Consider the following 20,811-nt stretch of genomic DNA (forward strand, 5'->3'; position numbering starts at 1 on the left):
GAAAAGGCTGCACCAACAATTTGTATCGGAACCACTAACATTAACAAAAGGAAGAAAAAGGAGAAAACAATCTAAATCAGGGATTGGCAAACTTTTCTGTAAAGGGCTGAAGGGTAACTAGTTTAGCTTCCTGGGTCATACAGGCCCTGCCACCCCTGCTCAGCCCGGCCGTCCTAGCACAGGGCCAGCTGTGACTTCACCCAAATAAGTGCTAAGCCTGATACGCCCAGGCCTTTGTTTATCAGTCCCTGACTTCTGTGGTCCTCAGGCCTCACAGTGCATCAGAATCACTGAGGAGTGTTTCTAAAATACCAGTATGTAGGCACCAGCCCCCAGAGGTTCTTTAGGGTCTTAATACTCCTCAGGTGATTCTAATCTACAATCAGTGCTGAGAACCAGTGTTTTTAATACTCATCAGGTGATTCTAATTGCAACCAGGACTCAGTCTCTCACTCCCTTCAGTTTCCCCGGACTTTTCCTAGCTGTCTTCAGTAGCAGTTTTTACCAAATGCTTCTCAGATCTTAACATGACACTAACACCGCTTAGTAATTGGGAATTTTAACAGGACTAGTTCAATGAACGGAGTAGGCAGTGGCAACCCACTCCAGTACTCTTGCTTGGAACATCCCATGGACAGAGGAGCCTGGTGGGCTGCAGTCCATGGGGTCGCTAAGAGTCGGACATGACTGAGCGACTTCACTTTCACTTTTCACTTTCATGCACTGGAGAAGGAAATGGCAACCCACTCCAGTGTTCTTGCCTGGAGAATCCCAGGGACGGGGGAGCCTGGTGGGCTGCCGTCTATGGGATCGCACAGAGTCGGACACGACTGACGTGACTTAGCAGCAGCAGCAGCAGTTCAATGAAGGGAAAAAATGGAACCCCAGAGACCTCACTCTGTCTGACCTGCACCTCCACAGGCTTTAATCAAGTAAGTCTCTGACCTTGTCTTGTTCTTAACTTCTCAGCACCAGTGGTTATAATTGTTGTCTTTGGAGGAACTTACCAGGTTGGGTTCTGTTCTCTTCTAAGTGAAATGGAAGCACATTGGTGATAGTGGAATTCATTCATCTCTTTTCAGATTTTCTAAAAACTATACTTTATGATATGTGAGGTGCTTATTAGCAACTGAAACACGGACCAGAGGAAAGTCATTGCCTCTCGAATGGTTGGACTCTCCAAAATTTCACTTATTAATATAATTATCAATTCTAAGAATTCCAGTATTTTAGTCTTTATTTTAGTCTTCAAAGTAAGCACTGAATTTCCAGGCAAATATGTCTTGGTTGGGGAGATTGGTGTTAAAGTGAAGAGTAGTTTTCAAATCACTCTGTGTCTTTTTTCCAATCCTCCTTTTCAAAGGTCAAGACTCACTTTCAGCTGGAAAATAGTTTTCTTTTCTGTGCTCTGTGGTATCCAAACTTTTGGGGAAAAGGATGAGGTACATCCACCATACTACCGTCTCCCAGGCTGACAGCTTTGAGTGGTGTCACTCAAAACGGGGAAGGGATCACCTCTTCCTCACAACTCTTCTTTCTCCTCTTCTGCACAGATGCAAGCTGCCCGCTGACTGTTCATAAAGGGCCGGCAGCCCAAAGTCCATACAGTGTTGAACACAGTATCAGCCAGGGAATCACAGGCTACTTGAAAAAGATTAAGAGAAATATAAGGGTTACTATACAAGACTACCCCAAGTAGTAGTTTGAGTAATTTTGAAGAGGCAGTGTATTTCCAAGGATAACATGATACCCAGAGGAAAGTTAGAAGCAGTGACCCAAATACAGAATTAAAAGGAAAAGAAAAAAAGATTTCTGAAAAGCTTTTTCAGAGAAGCTTCTAGCCAATCTAATAAAGCAGAACACACTTTGAGATGCCCTCCTTTTATGGGGCCTCCAGGTCAAAACCATGACTAGCAATCAGAATCTCCCACATCACTATGCTCACTCCATGGAAAATTACATTTTTTTTTCCAGAAGACTCAAATAACACTGTTATGTTTCCTATAGCTTTCCCTATTCAAGTGTGGGATAAATAACTAGGTTACTAACATTTTGTGAAAGATTTGTGCATCTGTATTCATCAGGGATATTGGCCTGTAAATTTGTGTGTGTGTGTGGTGTTCTTATCTGGCTTTGGTATAGGTAAGGCTGGCCTCATAAGACTTGTTTGGAAGTTTTCCCTCCTCTTCAATCTTTTTTTTTTTTTTTTTTTTCACTTTGACTGCCCAGTCTTAGTTGCAGCTTGCAGAGTCTTCACTGCCACATGCAGCATCTTTAGTTGCAGCTTATGGGCTCTTAGTTGGAGATGTGGAATCTAGTTTCCTGACCAGGGATCAAACCTGGGCTTCCTGCATTGGGAGCACAGAGTCTTAACCACTGAACCACCAGGGAAGTCCTGTCTTCAACTTTTTGAAAGGCTGAGAGGGCTTCCCTGGTAGCTCAGATGGTGAAGAATCTGCCTGCAATGAGAGAGACCCAGGTTCAATCCTTGGGTTGGAAAGATTCCCTGGAGAAGGGAATGGCTACCACTCTAGTATTCTTGTCTGGAGTATCCCATAGACAGAGGAGAGGATTGGTATTAATTCTTCTTTAAATGTTGAAGCCGCTTAAATAGCCGATTAATTTTTCTTTGAATGTTGAAGCCACTTTAAAAGTGAAGCTATCTGGTTACCAACCAGGAACCTCACCTGAATCTAGAGTCCAGGGATTTTATTGGGCATCAGTTACATAGGCATATGATGCTTATGTGACTGATTTCAGTCACTGGTACTCCCAGACCCCCAGAAGGAAAGCAGGTATTCACCATAAAATACACTGATTGTATAAGCCATCTAGACCAACTGGTATAGTTTGGCTCAAGATCTTAGGCATCCAAAACATTTCATCAGTCGGAATTTTCCAAGAGTTCACTTCCCCAGAGCTGATGAAGGGCTAGTCATCAGCTAGCATGGCTAGAAAATAGCCATTTCTTGGGAATGTGCAGAGTTTTAATAACCCAGATCTTTTGGGTTAGACACTTTCTGTATGACATGGAACAGATATAACAACAGAAATCAGAGATGAGAGAGGAAATGGTAGAGAATAATGTTCTTGGCTAAATTTGAAGCATCAATTTCAAAATAATGATGCAAGTTTTTTCATGTCTTTTAGTATTTTTTGTAAATTTCAATGACTTCTCTTAAGAAATAATGCTTATTAATAATTTTTTTGAAATTCGATGTTTTTGTTAACTTCATGTAAAATTTATCTCTAATTAAATTAACATATATAGAAATTTTCCACCTTTAAAAAAAAAAGTGAAACCATCTGATCCTAAATTTTTTGTTTGTTGGGAGATTTTTGATTACTGATTCAGTTTCCTTACTAGTAACAGTTCTGTTCAAATTTTTCTATTTCCTCATGATTCATTCTTGATAGGTTGTTTGTTTTGAGGAATCCATCTGTTTCTTCTAGGCTGTCTAACTTGTTAGTGTATAATTTTTCATAGTAGACTCTTATGGTCCTTTATATTTCTGTGATATTAGTTTTAATGTTTTCTCTTTTATTTCTGATTTTATTTTCACCTCCCTTTTTTTTATTCTTGGCAAATGTAGCTAAAGTTTTGTCTATTTTGTTTGTCTTTTTAAAAAAATCTCCTAATTTAATTGATCTTTTCTGTTGTCCTTTTAGTCTTCATTTCATTTGTTTCCACTCTGATCTTCCTTCCTTCCTTCCTTCTACAATCTTTGGACTTAATTTGCTTTTCTTTTATTGGTTCTTTGGGGTGTAAAGTTAGGTTGTTGATGTGAGATCTTATTTCTTGATGTTGACATTTATTGCTATGAACTTTCTTCTTATTAATAGAACTGCTAGGAGGGATAGTTAGGGAGTTTGGGGTTGACATGTACACACTGCCATATTTAAAATGGATAACCAACAAGGACCTACTGTAACTCAGGTACCAACAGTGAACTCTGCTCAATATTTCATAACAAACTGATTGGGAAAATAATTTGAAAAGAAAGATAAATGTATAGGTATAACTGAATCACTTTGTTGGACACTTGAAACTAGCACAACATTTTTAATCAAAAATACTCCAATATAAAATAAAAAGTTAAAAAAAAATTAAAATAGATCCAAATAAGTGGAAATAAATCCATGTTCAGTGGTCAGAAAACATAATTTTAAGATGGCAGTATTCCTCAATTGGATCTACAGAGCCAACAAAAGTCTTATCAAAATTTCACCTGCCATTTCTTGAAGAAATTGACAAATTGAACCTAAAATTCATGTAGAAATGAAAGAGATACAGAATATCTGAAAAAATCTTGAACAAAGTTGAAGGACACTTCTTGATTTCAGATTTTACTACAAAATTAAAGTAATAAAAACAGTGTGGTACTGGCATAAATCAATAGAATTGAATTGAAAGTCTTGAAATAAACACTGCATTTATGACAAATTGATTTTTTTGGCAAGGGTGCAAAAACAATTTAATGTGGAAAAGAATAGTCTCTTTCAACAAATGGTGCAGGAACAAGTGGTGGGAAAGAATAGTCTTTTATTTAACAAATGGTGTATATCCATATACAAAAGAATTAAGCTGGATCTCTTTCTTACACCATACAGAAAAATTAACTAAAATGGATCATAGATTTAAATATATGAGCTAAAACAAAACTTTTAGAAGAAAACATAGTGACTTTGAGTTTGGCAAAGCCCTTTTACATATGACATCAAAAGTACAAGAAATTCAAAAGATAAAAATGGACTTAAGCAAAATGTAAAACTTCTGGACTACAAATTATATCATCAAGAAAGTGAAAAGTCAATCCATAAAATGAGAGAAAGCATTTGCAAGTCATATATCTCTTAAAAGATTTACATCCAAAATATATAAAGTGTCTTATGACTCAATAAAAAGAGAGCCCAATTTTAACGGTGGCAAATGAATAGACATTTCTCCAAAGCAATTATTTAATGGCTAATAAGCACATGAAAAGATGCTCAACATCATTAGCCCACAGGGAAATGTAAATCAAAACCACAATGAGATATAACTTCACACCCAATAGGGTCTATAATAAAATAGATAGATAATAACAGGTGTTGGCAAGGATGTGGAGAAATTGGAGCCTTAATACATTGCTGGTGGGAATGTGAAATGGGGTAGCTATTTTGGAAATCAATTTGTCACAAACTTAGCAAATAACCTAGAAATTCCCCTCCTAGATATATATCCAAGACAAATGAAAACATGTCACCACAAATACTTGTAAATAAATGTTCATACCGGAATTATTTATAATAGTCCAAAGTGGAGACAACCCAAATGTCCATCAATTGATGAAAGAAAACTTGTTTTATCCATATAATGGAATATTATTCAACAATTAAAAAGGAATGAAATACTGATGCACACTACAATATGGATAAACCTTACCAAATGAAAGAATCCAGTCACAGAAGACCACATATTTGTAATTCCATTTATATGAATTGTCCAGAATAGCAAATTTATAGAGACAGAAGACTAATGGTTGCCTAGAACTAGACAGGGGAACATTGTGGTGAGACTGCTAATGGCTCTGGGATTTCTTTGTGGAGTGATGAAATTGTTCTAAAATTTATTGTGGGGAGTAACTTGACCTGACCCTAGATTAGCAGCAGGCATTTTTCACCTTTTATAGGTACAGATAGAAGATAGGAAAAAAAAAAAAAAAGAAGATAGGTGCATTTACAGAGCCTCATTAATTATTCATATTTTCAAGTCTATGCACATTCACTTTAGAACAACACTCTAGACATTGACCTATAACAGGATCCAAGCTTCTTCCTGCGGCTGACTTTCCCAGTAGCATAAAGCCAGCTCTTCATAAGCCTGAATTTCAAACTTTACCATCTAAAAGTATGCAACACTAATACTTGGATATATTGTTTGGGCTTCAGAAACTAAAGAATTACAATTTTCCTAAGATAAATTAGGAAAAAGAAATTATAGAATCACTGCTAGAAGTTAGGCAGCTAAGCAGTCATTTTTAAATAATTATCCTTGAGAATATAGATAACTTTACACAAAAAGAAGATAGGTTTTTAAAAACTCTTTCTCTTACTGAGAACAAAATAAGAAAAAGAAAAAAAAAAAGCTTCAACCAAACCCCATAGACCTATACAGAATAATTCCTGATATGGAAAATTATTTAACAGTGGAATGGATAATGAAAGCCAGTTGGGCAACGCTTGTTCTGGTCTTAGAGGATAGATTTTTATCCTCTGGGAAGGCTTTGGTGTGGCCCTGTCCATCAGGAGTGGCGCCAGCAGCTCCTGGGCAGGACAGCAAGAACTTTCGTGAAGGATTGCCCAGAGTCTCCCTTCCCCCTTGCTTCATTGGTCACAGAGTTCTATAAAGAAAGATCAGTGAACTCTGATGGTCTCTTTGAGTAAAGGGGCTCTGGTTACATTTCTGTGTGAAAACGTACCATCCTCTCTGCTCACAGGTCAATGCACTTAAGATACCTACCTTCCACATTGGAGACAAAGCCCAAACTCCGTTTAAGGTCAGAGCAGATAGAGTGGAGACACCATCGGAATTTTGCATCACAACGATACTTGTTGGCACCACAAGTGTCGTAACAGACATCCAGCTGGTTGCAGCACTTGGTCATTGCTGGAATGCCCAAGTCCATCTGGAGAAAAGTGAAGGAAGAAAAGAGAAGGAAGAAAATGCCACGTTTAGACCAAGGACCTTAGGCAACCTTGCCTACCTTGTTCTCAAATTCCTGTTACAGATTCAGATCAGTTCAGAAGCACCAGATGACAGGAAAGAATACATCAAGTTGACAGTCACAGGATGCTAAGTTTTGATCATGATCTAGCCATTAGTTTAATAACTTTGAATGGCCCCTTTTTCTACTTTTTCTTTTATATTTTAGTAGTTTTCAAATTCACAGGCCACTATGGAGCTAAAAATATAAAATCAGAAAGTGAGGCAAGAGGACAGAGCTTCAATACTTTCAAATTCAACTAAAACCTTTACTGTGTGAGATTTTTTTTTTTAAACCAAAGATTCCAAGGCTCAGAAGTATGAAAAATTAAGCCTTAGTTCACAAAGAGGTCACCAGGATTTTGCAGGGACCCATTCCATGCAGCACTGTTTTAAGTGTGTGTATCTGTTTGTAATGTGTTGGGGAATAGAGTAGGGTATAGAACATAGTTCCTGACCACAAGGGGACTACGATCAAACAACTTCTAACATATATATACACATACACATTTATAAAGTATCCTATAAACAATTATAAATCTGTCATAAACTAAGTTCATAGACTTCCACACACAGAGATATCAAATGGGAATTTTTGTAGAGGATTATTAGATGAAGGTATATTTAAGATATAACAAGTAAAGAAAGGAAGTGATAAGTAAATCATATATAAGCAAGTCAACCAGTTTGTTTAGTCATTCAAGGGTCTTATCAAGGGTCTTTTATTATATGTACTTTTTAATTAGGGAGAAAGACAAGTTGATAGATGGCCTTGACTTCCAAAGTAACAAGTTAGATTTGATTGGGCTTCCCAGGTGGCATAATGGTAAAGAACCTGCCTGCCAATGCCAGAGACATAAGAGATGTCTAGGTTCCATCCCTGGGTTGGGAATTCCCATTCATGTATTCATGACCTGGAAGAGGTCATGGCAACCCATTCATGTATTCTTGCCTGGAGAATCCCGTGAACAGAGAAGCCTGGTGGGCTACAGTCCATAGTGTCACAAAGAATCAGACATGACTGAAGCAACTTAGCTTGCATGCACTTGAAGAGGGAAGGGACATGGTACAATAAGTGATTAAAGAGAAGTAATCATAGGAGAACAAGATGGCAAAGGAATAGGTGGACGTGGAGTACATCTCTCTCCACGATTACATCAGGAATACACCTTTAGACACAGAGATGCATGCAGAACACCAGCTGAGAGCGGACAGGAGTACCTGACCAGTAGAAAAGAATATATAGAACCACGCAAAACTCCGTAGGATGAAGGAACTAGGGGGGAAAACAGGAGTGTTAGTAAGCCCTTGGCCAGTGGGGGAACTGAAGCAGGGATCTGATCCCTACATCAGGGCAATTGTCTGAGTCATAGGAGAAACATTTAAGGCTGAGAGTGAAAGAGCTGATCTGTGGCAGCCTAAAGGGGATGAGAATCAGACAGTCCTTGCTGCAGCCATACATACCCCGGACAGGGATGCTGGTCCCCTGGAAGGTGTAGCAGCTGGGAGCTGGAGTTTAGGGATTGTGGAGCAATACCAGGGCGAGGGCTGCTGTTGACTGTAGAGAGAAAGATGGGGGCAGGAGGGGGGTACGGATGTGAGGAAGGAGACTGTGGTGGGAAATGCCTGTGGAGGAAAGCCAGGCAGCCATGGAAGCAAGGGGATACTGCTGAGTCATGTGGAGGGGGTGGAGCCATCACCATAGCCTCTCTTTCCCCACACACCGGCATTGGTAGCTGAACAACAGAGGCTGGCCCATCAAACACCTGAGGCACTGAACTACAGAGTAGGACCCCAGCCAGGGGGGTCCCTCTATCTGCCTGATGCATCGAACAACAGAGAAAGACCCCAGGCAAGGGAGCCCTCTAAGTCCCTGAATGGGTAGAGCTATGGAGAAAGACTGGCCAAAGAGACCTTCTGATCACCAGCAACAAGAGGGATGACCCAGAGGGATGGGATGGGGAGGGAGGGGGAAGGGGGGTTCAGGATGGGGAACACATGTAAATCCATGGCTGATTCATGTCAATGTATGGCAAAAACCACTACAATATTGTAAGTAATTAGCCTCCAACTAATAAAAATAATTGGGGGAAAAAAAAATAAAGAAAGTCAGAAAAAGAAAAAAGACTCTGATAGGGCCATAACTCCTGCAGCGGAGGCAGTCCGTGTCCCTGCACACTTGGCATCACCAAGGTCCCCACAAGCCAAGCAGTTGTGCCACATTCACCCTCAACTCTCACTGGGGCAGAGCTGCCACAGGCAAAAAGAGTCTTGCATCTCTGTGCACAGGGTCACTTTGGTAGTGTCTGACTTTGCAACTCTGCAGACTGTGGCCTGCCAGGCTTCTCTGTCAGGGAGGGGGCTTCTCCAGGCAAGAATACTGGTGCGTATGGGCCAACACTGGTTGCCGTACCCTTCTAGAGCACTGTGTTTCCTGCTCCTCTAGCCACCAACTCCCCTGAGTACCTGGAGCTGCCAGAACCCCCGCAACCCAAGCAGCTGCACCACCTCCACACCTGGCCCTCAGAGGGGCAAACCCAAGTCCTCCAGGGAAGTCTCAGGAGCAAACCCCAGTGGGTGACCCATATCCCAAGGTGTAAAAAAAAACCACAGTTGAAATCCAGGGGCAGTATGGCTAAGGAAGAAGACCCAAAACCTTCCCAACAGCTGTACGAGCTGCAGATTAAATCCACACAATCAACCAGGCAGACTCTGTGTCTATGGAATATGTAAAAGGTCATTGAGAGCTCCCACAAAAGAAAACACAGTAGTTCTGATAGCTGTGGACACTGGAGGCAAGAAATACAAGAGTAGGACCAGCTTAGAATCCAAAACAAGGTATGAAATCCTTCTACCAATTTTTACATGAAGCTTCTTTTCTAAAGTGAAAAAGGTAAAAGGGTTTCTGAGGGGTCTTTAAAAAATTATTACTTGTTTTTAGAGGAAGCTGATAGTTTGAGAAATAGTCAGTTGGCAAAGTGAAAAATGTTTTAGCCAGCAGCTGGTTGGCAGGGGACGATATGTGTGTGTGTGTGTGTTTACAGATTTCTATGGTGCTAATACTCCAAACATGATTGATTTAACAGTTCAGACATGAAGTCTGCCACTTGCAAAAGTCCTGAGGATACAGCAATCAGCCCTCACTGGTCAGTACCAGCTTGCTCCAGTACATCTCTAGAAAGTCTCACCAATTTGAAGAAGTCACACTTGTCTGATCTATTTCAAATTAAGTTATGCTTGGTTTGCTAAGGCTCAGCTGATGTTTGCACTGGTGACTTCAAAGTTCACTACCCAATGGCTAATCTGAGGGACAGCTGCACCTGAGAAAAGGAAATCAGATGCTTTCTTTGAAAATTATCTCCTTTTCTCTGTATCCAGTTTAAAATACTAATTATATTGCTCAACCATATTCCATAAGTAATGAGTTCCATCAGAGAGACCTCTTAGATTAGTCTTAGTCAAAACCAGTCAACTAAGGAAACAATGGTGGTGTACATACTCTTTCTGGTACCTTGAGACCCAGGAAATAGGAGCTGCAGCCATTGGGCTCCTGAGGCTTGTAGCCAGGTCTGGGCATTGGTGTCTTTCCTAGCAGGGGAAAGAGAGGAAAGAAGCAGGAAGAAGTGTTTAGAAATGAAGCATTTGGAAACATTCATCAAATAAAAATTGTGTAAAAGTATATTCAACTTTTCCTTTAAAAGTCACTGCTCATCACCGACTTAAATTAGGTGGTGATGATGACAGTGATGATATCATAAAAAAGTAATAATCTCCAGACCAGACTGGCACTTTTCTCCCAATCTTGAAAAGTTTTATGAGCATTTATTTACTAACAATTCTAACATTTCTTACATGGGTGACCTTGAAGATGAGGTCCATGGCAAAACCAAACTAAAACTTAAGGTCTCTCATTCTTCAATCCACTGTAAGACCACATACTATACACAAAGACCACCACCTGATCATACACTTAAGGGATCAGAATTAAAATAATACCACAAACATTTTTAGAATAGCTTGAAGGAAATTTTGCAAGATTCCATAAATGTAGGCAAAGCATTATTTACCAAAATACAAAGAAAACATGCCTATACAATAGTGTAGTTGATTATGTCATAGAACTAAGGCAAAACTATCTGAAAAGCTTTGGATTTCTTGGTTTCTCCTCCATGGCTTTTGGGTTTTTTTATAGTCTTGCAAATATATACAGAGAAGCCTTGTCAGTGTATCAAGGGTAGTCATTATAGATAAAGATAATCTTGACCTTAGATGACCTCAGAAGAGTCATCGGCAGTGAGTATTTTTATGCCATTATCCAGGTAAGAAATATAGGACTAAGAAGTTTAGTGACTTGCCTAAGTCATATAGAAAGTGAGAGGAATTGGGATATAAATCCAGTTTTCCTGTTTGTCTCCGAAACCCATGCTCTTTCCCCTCATTCCTCTGCTTCTTATAGGAGATGCAAGACATAGCAAAAGACTGAGGAAATAAGCCAAGAATTAATCCTCCAAGTGAGACACATGGCATTTCTTCTTTCTCTTCTGTAAGTTTCTCCTATCAGGTATTTTATTCTTAATTATTTTTTATTATGAACTATTTCAACACTAAAGTCAGAGAAACAAATACCTATGTACCCACTACACAGAGATAATGAATGTCAATGTTGCCAAACTTGCTATAAATTTTTTATGCTTAATTAAATGTTACAAGTATAGTTGAAGTCTCTTTACACCCCATCTTTCTGTTTTAAGTTTTAGATGCTAAGTCTATGCTTTAAAGCTCTCCCTCCTTTTATTCTTAAAAATTGTCTTGATTACTCTTGGACATTTACTCTTGCATATGAATTTGAGAGTCCACTTATTATATTCTACAAGAGACAGCATCAGGATTTTTATTGAAAATACATTGACTTTACAGATTAATTTGGAGACAACTGAATTTCTTAGAATATTCTAAATTTCCAGATATGAGCCTAATATAGCTTTCCATTTACTTAGATCTTTATGTCTTTCAATAGAGTGTTATAATTTACTCCATATGTTTATTATATCTCCTACAAACTATGTTATTCAGATGCTTAAACAAGACAGAATATCTTAATAATATCAGGATCTAAAATTAAGGCTCAGAAGGCTGGAATGATGTCTGCTGTTTTCTGGAACCGAGGCTACTTCTAACCTTCTGCTCTACCAGCCCTGGAATGTAGCCCTGGGTCCCATGATCCAAGATGGTACTTCAACCAACACATCCATATTACAAATAGCAGAATGGAAGAAGGAGGTAAAAAGGTCAGAGGCCCTCTCTTTAATAACCCATTCCAGAATGTTACACACATCACTTCCTCTTACTTCCCTTTGGCCAGACTTTCATCATATGGCAACACCTACTTCAAAAGTGGGCTAGGAAATGAAGGTTTTTTTTCAATGTAGGCAGCCATGAGCCCTGCTTGAAGTTGGAAGGAGAACTTATGAATGTAGAAAAAACAGGGACAATAAGAAGTCTCTGCCGTAGTCTGTTTGGGTATTTGTTGCTGTGGTACAATGTGTTTATAAGACAGTTGTTCAAGATAGCTCTCAGTTTTCCCTGTCCTGGTGTCTTTATACCCGTGTGTACTGTCCTGTGGTTGGTCCGTGTGACCAACAGAATATGGCAGAAATGGAAGTATGTTGCTTCCAAAATCACATTATAAAAGACTACAAACTTCTGTCATGGAAAGGTCCATGTGGCAAAGGACTAAAGCCTCCTGCTAACAGCCACATGAGTTTGGAAGGAGATCTCCAGCTTCAGTCATATCTTCAGAGGCTGTAGTATCAACAGACAGTGTGATTAGAACCCTTATTAGAAACTCAGAGCCAGAACCACCCAGAAGAGCGTCTAGATCCCTCACCCTGTGTGATACAGTAAATGTTTATTAAATGTTTGCTATTTTTAGCTGCTAAGTTTGTGGGTCACTTGTTTCTCAGCAATACTTAACTACTGCAGTTGCCATTATGATTTGAATCTTTTTTCATTACATCTTTTTCTACAACAGCTTTATTGAGATAAAATTCACATATTATATATTCACTCATTTAACATAATTCAGTGGGTTTTAGCTGTGAGACCATCACCATAATCTAGTTTTAGAACATTTTTATTATCCCAGAAAGAAACCCAATACCCATTTTTAGAAAAATCTCCATCTTTCACGTTTATCCACATTGTAGCATGTACCAGGACTTATTCCTTTTTATGTATGAATAATATTCCATTCTCTGGATCTACTACAGTTAGTTTATTCATCCACCATTAATAGACATGGTATTTGTTTCCATGGTATTTTGGTTTTTGGCTATTTGTGAATAGTGCTGCTATGATCAACTGTCTTCAAGTGTTGGTTTGAATATCTGTTTTCAGTTCTTTCGTGTATATGTACCTAAGGAGTGGAATTTGGGGGTCATATAGAAATTCTGTTTAACTTTTTGAGGAACTATCAGCCTGCTTTTTTCAGCAGCTGTACTATTTTGTATTTCCAACAGAAATATACAGAAGTTCCAATTTCTTCAGTCCTCACAGTTTAACTACAGTGTATCTATAAGTGGTCTATATATCTGGAACAATCTGAAGGCTTGGGCTCTTTCACCTCTGGAGAATTCACAGCCGTTGTCTGAATTTTTGTTTCTTCATTCTCTATAATTTCTCCTTCTGGGTCTCTTTCTACTGAATGGTGAATCTTTTTGATCCTGTCCTTCTTGTATCTTAATCTCTCTTTTATATTTTCCCTATTTTTCCCTCTGTACTGAATTTTTATTAGCTTCATCAATTTATTTTCTACTTTACTAATTATCTCTAGGTTGACTAGCTGCTAGATTATCCGATATGTAACCCATCCACTGAATTGTTTTCTTCTGATGACTATAATTTTTATTTCTATGAGTTCTATTTAAATCTTTCAAACCTATGTATTCATTTTCATTGTTTTATTTTTTAATTACATTTTCTATCCTTTTATGTCTTTAATAATTTCAAATATTATGATTTTTTATCTCCAATCTTTGGGATGCCCTTTCATTTTTTAATGTCCACTGACTCTCCCTCATTGTGGATTATCTTTTCAAATGGTATGTAGTTGTTTTCAGAAGGGCTTGTTTTTCTAAAAGAATTCCTGTGCCCTGAGTCACATACTGCAGAGTAGTCCCTAATAGCTTTTGCTGTGTCTCTAGGAGACTGAGGATAATTGAGACACACAGGTATTTGTTAATTTCTCAGCTTGGGATACTCATACCAGGCCAACTGAAGAGATTCAGATTCCTCATCTGTACATAGAATATGCTTCAGGTAGTGATTTTTTAGTGGGTATTCATTCCTCCTCCAAGCCCCACCCCCAGGTGGAGAGAAAGCATCCTTGCTGCTTCTAATCCCTTTTAAACAGACTAGACAGTTTCCCAGGCTCTAAACTTTCTGCAGACTGTTCAATTCCAACTTCCCAAACCTTACAATTCTTCTCCTCTCTCTGTATGGTCACTAAAGCACATTCCTCAGCCCATGGAGTCAATATATAATGTTCCAGGCTGACACCTCCAAGGACCGCAGCAGCACAAGCCCCTGCTAGCACTCAGTTTTGTGTTTCCTCTTCATTTCGGGAACTTGAAGGTTTCCCTTTATTTCTTTCTAGCTTGAGTGTATATGTATTTGTTTTAATATTTAATTTCCACTCAGCCTTTCTTATTATTTGTAATGGAAGTGTCCTGCACTCGTTGACGGAGTCTGCCAGCCCACCAGTGATTCCTCCATTACTTTTCAAAGGCCTTGAGAAATATAACTTAGTATTGATACTCTACTAACTTGTTGTGTGTGTGTTGCACTGGGAGTAGGGGAATGGGTAAAGTGTATTAAATAATACTAGTAATCAAATTATACATATGGAAATAATCACACAATTAAATGCGTATTATCTCTCGGAAGTGAGACTATGGTGATTTTATTTCTTTGGGTTGTTATTTTACAAATGTTCTACTTATACTAGGTTTATAGAAATCAGGGGGAAATTTTCAGTAAACAAACAAATGTCTAAATATGATGGTGAAATTTAACTCTTTTTCTGTTCAAGGGTTTTTGCCGCAGACTCAGTCCAGTTTCCTGAGTTACCCTCTGCTTTTTTTGGACTTGATAACTCACAGAAGATAAAACTCCCAGTTTGAAAGATAATGGATCACCAATTATAGACGTGTCCTACCTGGCCTGCTATTGATGACAGTTACTTTTATTGTATTTAATGTTTCATGATAGTTGCAGAAAGTCTGTTGAGGAGTGAAGCTTGAAATAAAAATTCTAAGAAAAAAGGTGATGGTTTGAGTCCAGACAGAAATTATGTAGCAGATTCGCACGTTACAGTTGGAGCAGATTTGAGTTGTGTTGAGTCTTTTCAGTTTGATGTTTTGAGTCTAGGCATCAGTTATGCACGATGTCACAAACTAGTTTTATTTTGGGTTTTGGCTACCTATAGGAGACTGACCACCTGATTTTCTGGATCAGCTTGGCAAATACTGGTCCAAGTCCAGCCCATTGGCTGTTCTTGTATAACCTGCCAGATAAAAATAATTTTTATATTTTTAAATGGTTGGGGGAAAAGTCAAAACAAGGATAATATTTTGTGACATATGAAATTTGAAATTGAAAATTTAGTGCTCATAAAAATTCTTTTCAGAACACAGCAACACTCATTCATTATGTATATTAGCCACAGATGCTTTCACGGAAAAACAAGCCAAAAACTGTTTTGATCTTGATGTGAGGATGGTCCTTTAAGCAAAACAAAAAATGCAAAAGATAAAAGGAAGTACCGATAGACTTGCTCTTGTGGAAATTTAAAACATCTGACTAAAGTGAAACACCACAAAACACTTAAAAGACAAATAAGGGAGTTAGGCATGAAATGAGAGTTCTACCAGCAGACAGGTCCACTACCTTCAGGGCCCATCCGGTTTTTCTCTCTGTCACAGTGAAAATGTCTGGGGTTTATCACCCAGGTTAAGGGTTAAGCCACACGGGAGGATGTATACTTTCTCCCCACGCAGCTGGTTCGGCAGAGGCAGCTCTGTGTTCCACTAGGGGTTGACCTAGTGGTCAGAGTGCTGAATTTGAAGTGCATATTTTGTTTCCTGCCAGAAACCCTCAAACACAGCATGAGGAACACAGCAAGGGGGCAAAACAGAACTGTGATAATTTAACTGAAGCAATAAACTCTATTCTAGTCGCTAAAACAGATTCAGTTACTGTATGAGGTCAAGTGAGCAACTTGTCCCAAAGATTTGTCTGGGACAATCCCTGTTTCAGTATTTAAAGTCCTTCGTCCCAGGAACCACCGCCCCCCATCCTGGCAAACCTCGACAGTTCATCACCTTTCCTGAGAACAACCTTTGCCCTCTAAGTCAGTAGCTCTTTCCTTTTTTCAGGCTATACATCCTCTAAGAATCTGATGAAGGCTGTGAATTCTTTGCCTGGAAAAATACACAAACTCACAGGTTCATAAAATTCTGCTCTAAAATTTCAAACAGGTAAAAAGTTCTCTAGAAAATAAGAACGCTGATGTTTAAGGATACCTGCTTTCCTAGAACTTAACCCAAGAAGAAAATTATCCTTTTATCCAAGTGTGACAGTGTGCATGATAACTTAAATCATGATATACAAGACACAGAAACTCTGCCCCAGAGACCTTCATAAAGGCACAGGATATCTAAATCATCATTTGATGATTTCTTCCAGAAGCTGAGAGGGTGTTTTCCAGCCACTAGGATTTCTGTGTTTTTTAATTTTATATTGAAAAAGAATCGGAAGAATCTGATTGCATAGTTAACTTGTTCTCTAGACCATCTTTCTCAAACATTTATAAAATTTGGTACCTGCCATGCTCTACTTGGTAGCTTGGGTCAGATGTAAAGAATCTGCCTGCAATGCAGGAGGCCAGGATACAATCCCTGGGCCGGGAAGATCCCCTGGTGAAGGGAATGGCTACCCACTCCAGTATGCTGGCCTGGAGAATCCCATGGACAGAGGAGCCTGGTGGGCTGTTCCAGTTCATGGGGTCACAAAGAGTTGGACGCAACTGAGTGACTTTCACTTTCTAACAGCACTAATTCTTATATATACAGTGTCTTTAATTCTTATAACAATCTTGCAAGATAGATATTATTAGCATTAGATATAAACATAAGGAAACAAAGGCTGAGAAAGTTAGGGAACTTGTCCAAGGTCACTAGCAATGAGATGTCCTGCACCTCCCACCCCCAGATCAAACCCTTGATTTTTTCCATCAAAGTCTGGTTCAAGGACCATTTGTGCTGTCCCGAGCACAGCCCTATTGAATCAGAATCCCTGAGGTGGGAGAGGCAATCGTGTTCACATTAGTGCAGACTCCTGAGACCAGGTGTGTGTACCATGTATGCTCTTGATTCATGTTGAATCTCTATATTTATAGCCCAATCCTTTGGTAGGTGCAGATTTTGTGTGTTAACATGAAAACAAACTGTAGGTAGAAGAAGTGTGGCAAATAGTGATGACAGGCTAGCAGGATACAAGCACAAATTGCCTGTCTGAACAACTATGGGCTGAAGTTCTTCCAGAATGATCCCTTAAATAGTGTTGTCTACTTTAGCTGCAATTTGTAATCACCTGGGAAACATTAAAAATAATGATGTCTGGGTCCAACCGAAGGAGATTCCCTTTTAATTGATTCGGACAGCAAGTGTTTTTTAGAGCTGCCCAGGTGATTCTAAGTGCTGAGTGAGGTAGGAACCACTGTTTTAAGTAGTGATAAGCACCTACCAAACGGCAATTTTTCTTGTAGACTAACTGTTGCTAAATTGTTCCTCCTGGAAGAAAAGAAAAAACTGCAGTTTTTAAAGGAGTTCCCCCACCCCCACCCCAAGTGTGATCCCAGGACCCTAGCAGCAGCAGGATCACCTGGGAACTCTTAGAAACGCAGATTTTCTGGCCCCGCCCCAGACCTACCCAATCAGTATACGAGGGGTGGGGGTGAAGCAGTCTTTTTAAACAAGCCCTTAAAGGGATTTGCAGCACAGGCAAGATTGGGAGTCAGTGCTTTGAAGAAAGTGTTTTGCACAAGAAATGTGTCACAAGGCAAACTGTAAAAGAACAGTTAGTTATTAAATGTTATCTGTTCAAAAGCCTGCTTGATGCTCAATCAACTTGAGAAGATAGTTTGTACTTCTTGAGAAGATAGTTTGGGTGCAGCCTTCAGGTTCTTGGCTCTCTGCATTCCAAAGGTAACAAGGGTTAACCCCCTCTTTCCTATATGGTTTTCAGGTCCCTCTTTGGACAGGTTCCATTTTGCAGAGTGACTGGAGTTACTTGCGACCCTGTAATATCTCTGTTGACTATTCCCATCCCCCACCAGTGATTGCTGCATCGACTGACCCAGGTGGAAACTTGCACCAAACTTTGCTGAAATCTTTTAATGCTATTTTACTAGAGAAGAGGGTTTGGGTCTTGTTTCCCTAAAGAAAGAAAAAAGAAGAAAAAAAAAAATCCTGCTGTTTTCTATTTGCTAAACCACAGACTTAATAAGTCTTGTGTTGCCACTAGGGAGGAAAGGAGCACCTGTGTTTATCAAATACCTGGAGTTAACCCTTTCCTGCCTCATCCATGCAAACTCGGTGAGCATGGTCTCTGTGACAAGGCATCTCTGCATTTGTCCAACACACCTTGGATGAAGACGTGGCTAGCAGTCCAGGTGGGCCCTAGCACAGGTTTACTCTATGGAATCGTCACAGAGATGCTGCAGCTTCCTTTTTTTCACTATCTCCCTCTGAGGTTAAAGCTTCTATTCTGTAAAAATTTTGGTTCTGGAATGTTAACCACAGTCTCTTAGTCACTTTCAGTTTCTAAGAAGAGATTCCCCCTGCTCAGGGATAAGAAAGGAGTGCAAGACATTGGCTGAGCCCAGCAAGTGTGTGGCTTTTTTGAGTCTCTCTCCAAGCTGAGTTTTATCTGTTGTGTCTGGAGAGAATATTTCTCAAATGTTTTCCTTCTAGGCTCAATCACCATTTTCATCTCTTAATCCCACGATGAAACATTTGATAAACTAAACAATGAAATGGATGCTGTTAGGAGACTGTGTATGCTTTCAAAAACATTTTCTTTGGAAGTTACCCCTTGCCTCCCAGCTGTAAGGTCCAGGGCCCCGCTTTCTGCTCCCATTACACTGAATTCCAGTGTGGGGGAAAGCAAGAACGGGCCTCAGGGTCTGCTGTTTTGCAGCTAGGCCTGCACGCAGCTTCCCATGTACCCTCTTTACAACTTGGGCGAGGTAGTGCTCCTACCCATTCAGTTCCACATCCAAGACCAGGCCTGAGGGGACAGTGTGGTCACTCAGGGACTGATCCCTGGTGGGCAGAGGCGGCTGGCAGATGCCCATCTTACTCACGTAAGGCCTGCCATTGCTGACTGAGGCAGGGACAGCTCTCTTGGTGTGGGGTGGGGGGTGGGGTGGGGTTGGGATGGGGTTGGGGGTGGGGGTGGGGTTAGGCAAAGTGATCAGAGACTGACACAGTTGGGAGGAAGGTGTGAACTGTATGAGAGTGAGAGGAGAATCTATTTCCAAGCTAGGCACAGAGTGACTGAGGAAGCTCAAAATTTTCCCTGAATGATCAGCTTCAGTTTTCAGCCCCAGGAGCACCTCACAAAGACATCACCTATTCGTTTTCCCCCTTGCCACCTTTTTCTAAGTATCTACCTGCCTCAAAACAAACCCATTAAAATGGTCCCAGGGGACAAGTATTGCAAAACTCCTTGGAGTAGGTTTGCCAGATAAAACACAGGAAGTGCAGTGAAATATATATTTCAGATAAACAATCAGTAATTTGTCATTATAAGCATGTTCCAAACATCTCAAATATTTTAACAAATATTGGTTGTTTATTTGAAATTGAGAGTTCACTGGGCATTCTGCATTTTAATTTTCTGAATCTGGCAACTACCCTCTAAGAAGTGGATAACAGGGAAAAAGTGCATGACAGACTGTGGCCCTGCTCAGGCTGTTCACAGGTCCACCAGCGATAGTTTCACAGGAAGGGAAACCGTTCACTCACCATATCGACACCTGTACTGACAGACGCCATTTTTCCCTCCCAGCAGCTCCAGAAAGGAATCGAAGTAGCTGTTGACAGATTCAAAGCTGCCCCGGATGTGCCGAAGGCCCCAGTCTGAATAGGACTCCTCTGCGTCAGGGCTGGTGTCGCTCTGCGCCAGGCCACCAGCCAGGCTGAGCCACAAGATCAAGAAGCTGACGGCCGGCGTCATCCTGTAGCCAGGTGGGTGCTGAGGTCCCCCCTCAAACTCCCCCAGCCAGTGTCCCGGGAAGTCCAGATACACAGCCCACCGGCCAGATGCCAGGCAGGACTGGAAAAGGGGTTACCTGGAACGCTCAATCTGTGTGTTCCCCAGAGGTGGACTTTAAACACAGCTATGGAGGTTAGGATGAGATCAGGGCAATTAGAAAGGGCAAAGGTTAGGCAGTAGGAGGGCCTATCTGGGGGACGGCTGGTGAGAGAGCGAACACTTCACAGTGGATTCCCCGGCCCTGGAGCAGGGAAGTTAGTCAGCTTCTGGAGGCATAAGTTGTGGAGCAATTGGAATTCTACCCCAGACAAGCTGGTTAACCTACAGATTAGTTACAAGTTTGGTCCCCCAGGACCAGTCTTTTGACACAAAGGACCTGGCCACACCCCTAAGCCTGTCACCTACAGATGGTGTTTAGTGAGCTACGGGAAGATGTATAAAAAGACTCAGGAAACCCCCAATGATGGTGAGTCAACAGTGGCACCTGTACCAGTGGTCTGGGTATTGTCAGAGTTTGCTCTAAGTGTCTGTGAATGCGGCATTCAGATTTAGCACCCCGCCTTCTGTGTCTGTGCCTGCTTGGCTCTCAGACTCTGTCCTCTAATCTGACAGAGCTCCCCATCATAGCCAACCTACTGCTGGGGCATTTTTGCCTCTGTATTTACAGCAGTATTTTTATTTACACTCAGCTGCACCTGGTGTATACAGGTTGAGATAGAACTTGGGGA

General features: G+C 40.4%; 1 protein-coding gene and 1 long non-coding RNA gene across 5 annotated transcripts; one reads left to right on the forward strand and one right to left on the reverse strand.

Annotated features, from left to right (window-relative positions):
* The first annotated feature begins 774 nt into the window (after positions 1-774).
* On the forward strand, positions 775-15,027 carry LOC122709054. The gene is made up of 4 exons (XR_006345400.1): positions 775-932; positions 9,832-9,891; positions 11,202-11,288; positions 14,835-15,027. It is a non-coding gene; the product is annotated as an uncharacterized LOC122709054 (long non-coding RNA).
* PLA2G12B (phospholipase A2 group XIIB) lies at positions 1,220-20,195 on the reverse strand. 4 transcript variants are annotated; one of them, XM_043926119.1, is made up of 4 exons: positions 19,834-20,195; positions 10,257-10,333; positions 6,503-6,668; positions 1,220-1,644 (listed from the first exon to the last, which is right to left on the reverse strand). In XM_043926119.1, exons 1-4 carry the CDS (start codon positions 20,042-20,044, stop codon positions 1,523-1,525), a joined length of 576 nt encoding a protein of 191 aa, XP_043782054.1. In that variant the 5' UTR covers positions 20,045-20,195; the 3' UTR covers positions 1,220-1,522. The 4 variants fall into 4 exon arrangements, with proteins under 4 accessions (XP_043782054.1, XP_043782053.1, XP_043782052.1 ...); XM_043926118.1 differs by having other exon boundaries at positions 1,220-1,641; positions 10,245-10,333; XM_043926117.1 differs by having other exon boundaries at positions 10,245-10,333.
* Between the last annotated feature and the right edge of the window lie 616 nt (positions 20,196-20,811).

Source organism: Cervus elaphus, chromosome 15 (assembly GCF_910594005.1).
Source record: "Cervus elaphus chromosome 15, mCerEla1.1, whole genome shotgun sequence".
NCBI classification, from domain to species: Eukaryota; Metazoa; Chordata; class Mammalia; order Artiodactyla; family Cervidae; genus Cervus; species Cervus elaphus.

Bases quoted from the DNA above. Each gene is read 5' to 3' on its own strand.
- PLA2G12B (XM_043926117.1), bottom strand. From the start codon at position 20,044: ATGACGCCGGCCGTCAGCTTCTTGATCTTGTGGCTCAGCCTGGCTGGT. The intron at 6,669-10,244 runs GTATGTACACCA...ACTTTTCTCCAG, and splicing joins GTCTCAAGGTACCAGAAAGA to ATGGACTTGGGCATTCCAGC. The intron at 1,645-6,502 runs GTAGGTATCTTA...ATCTTTTTCAAG, and splicing joins CTTTGTCTCCAATGTGGAAG to TAGCCTGTGATTCCCTGGCT.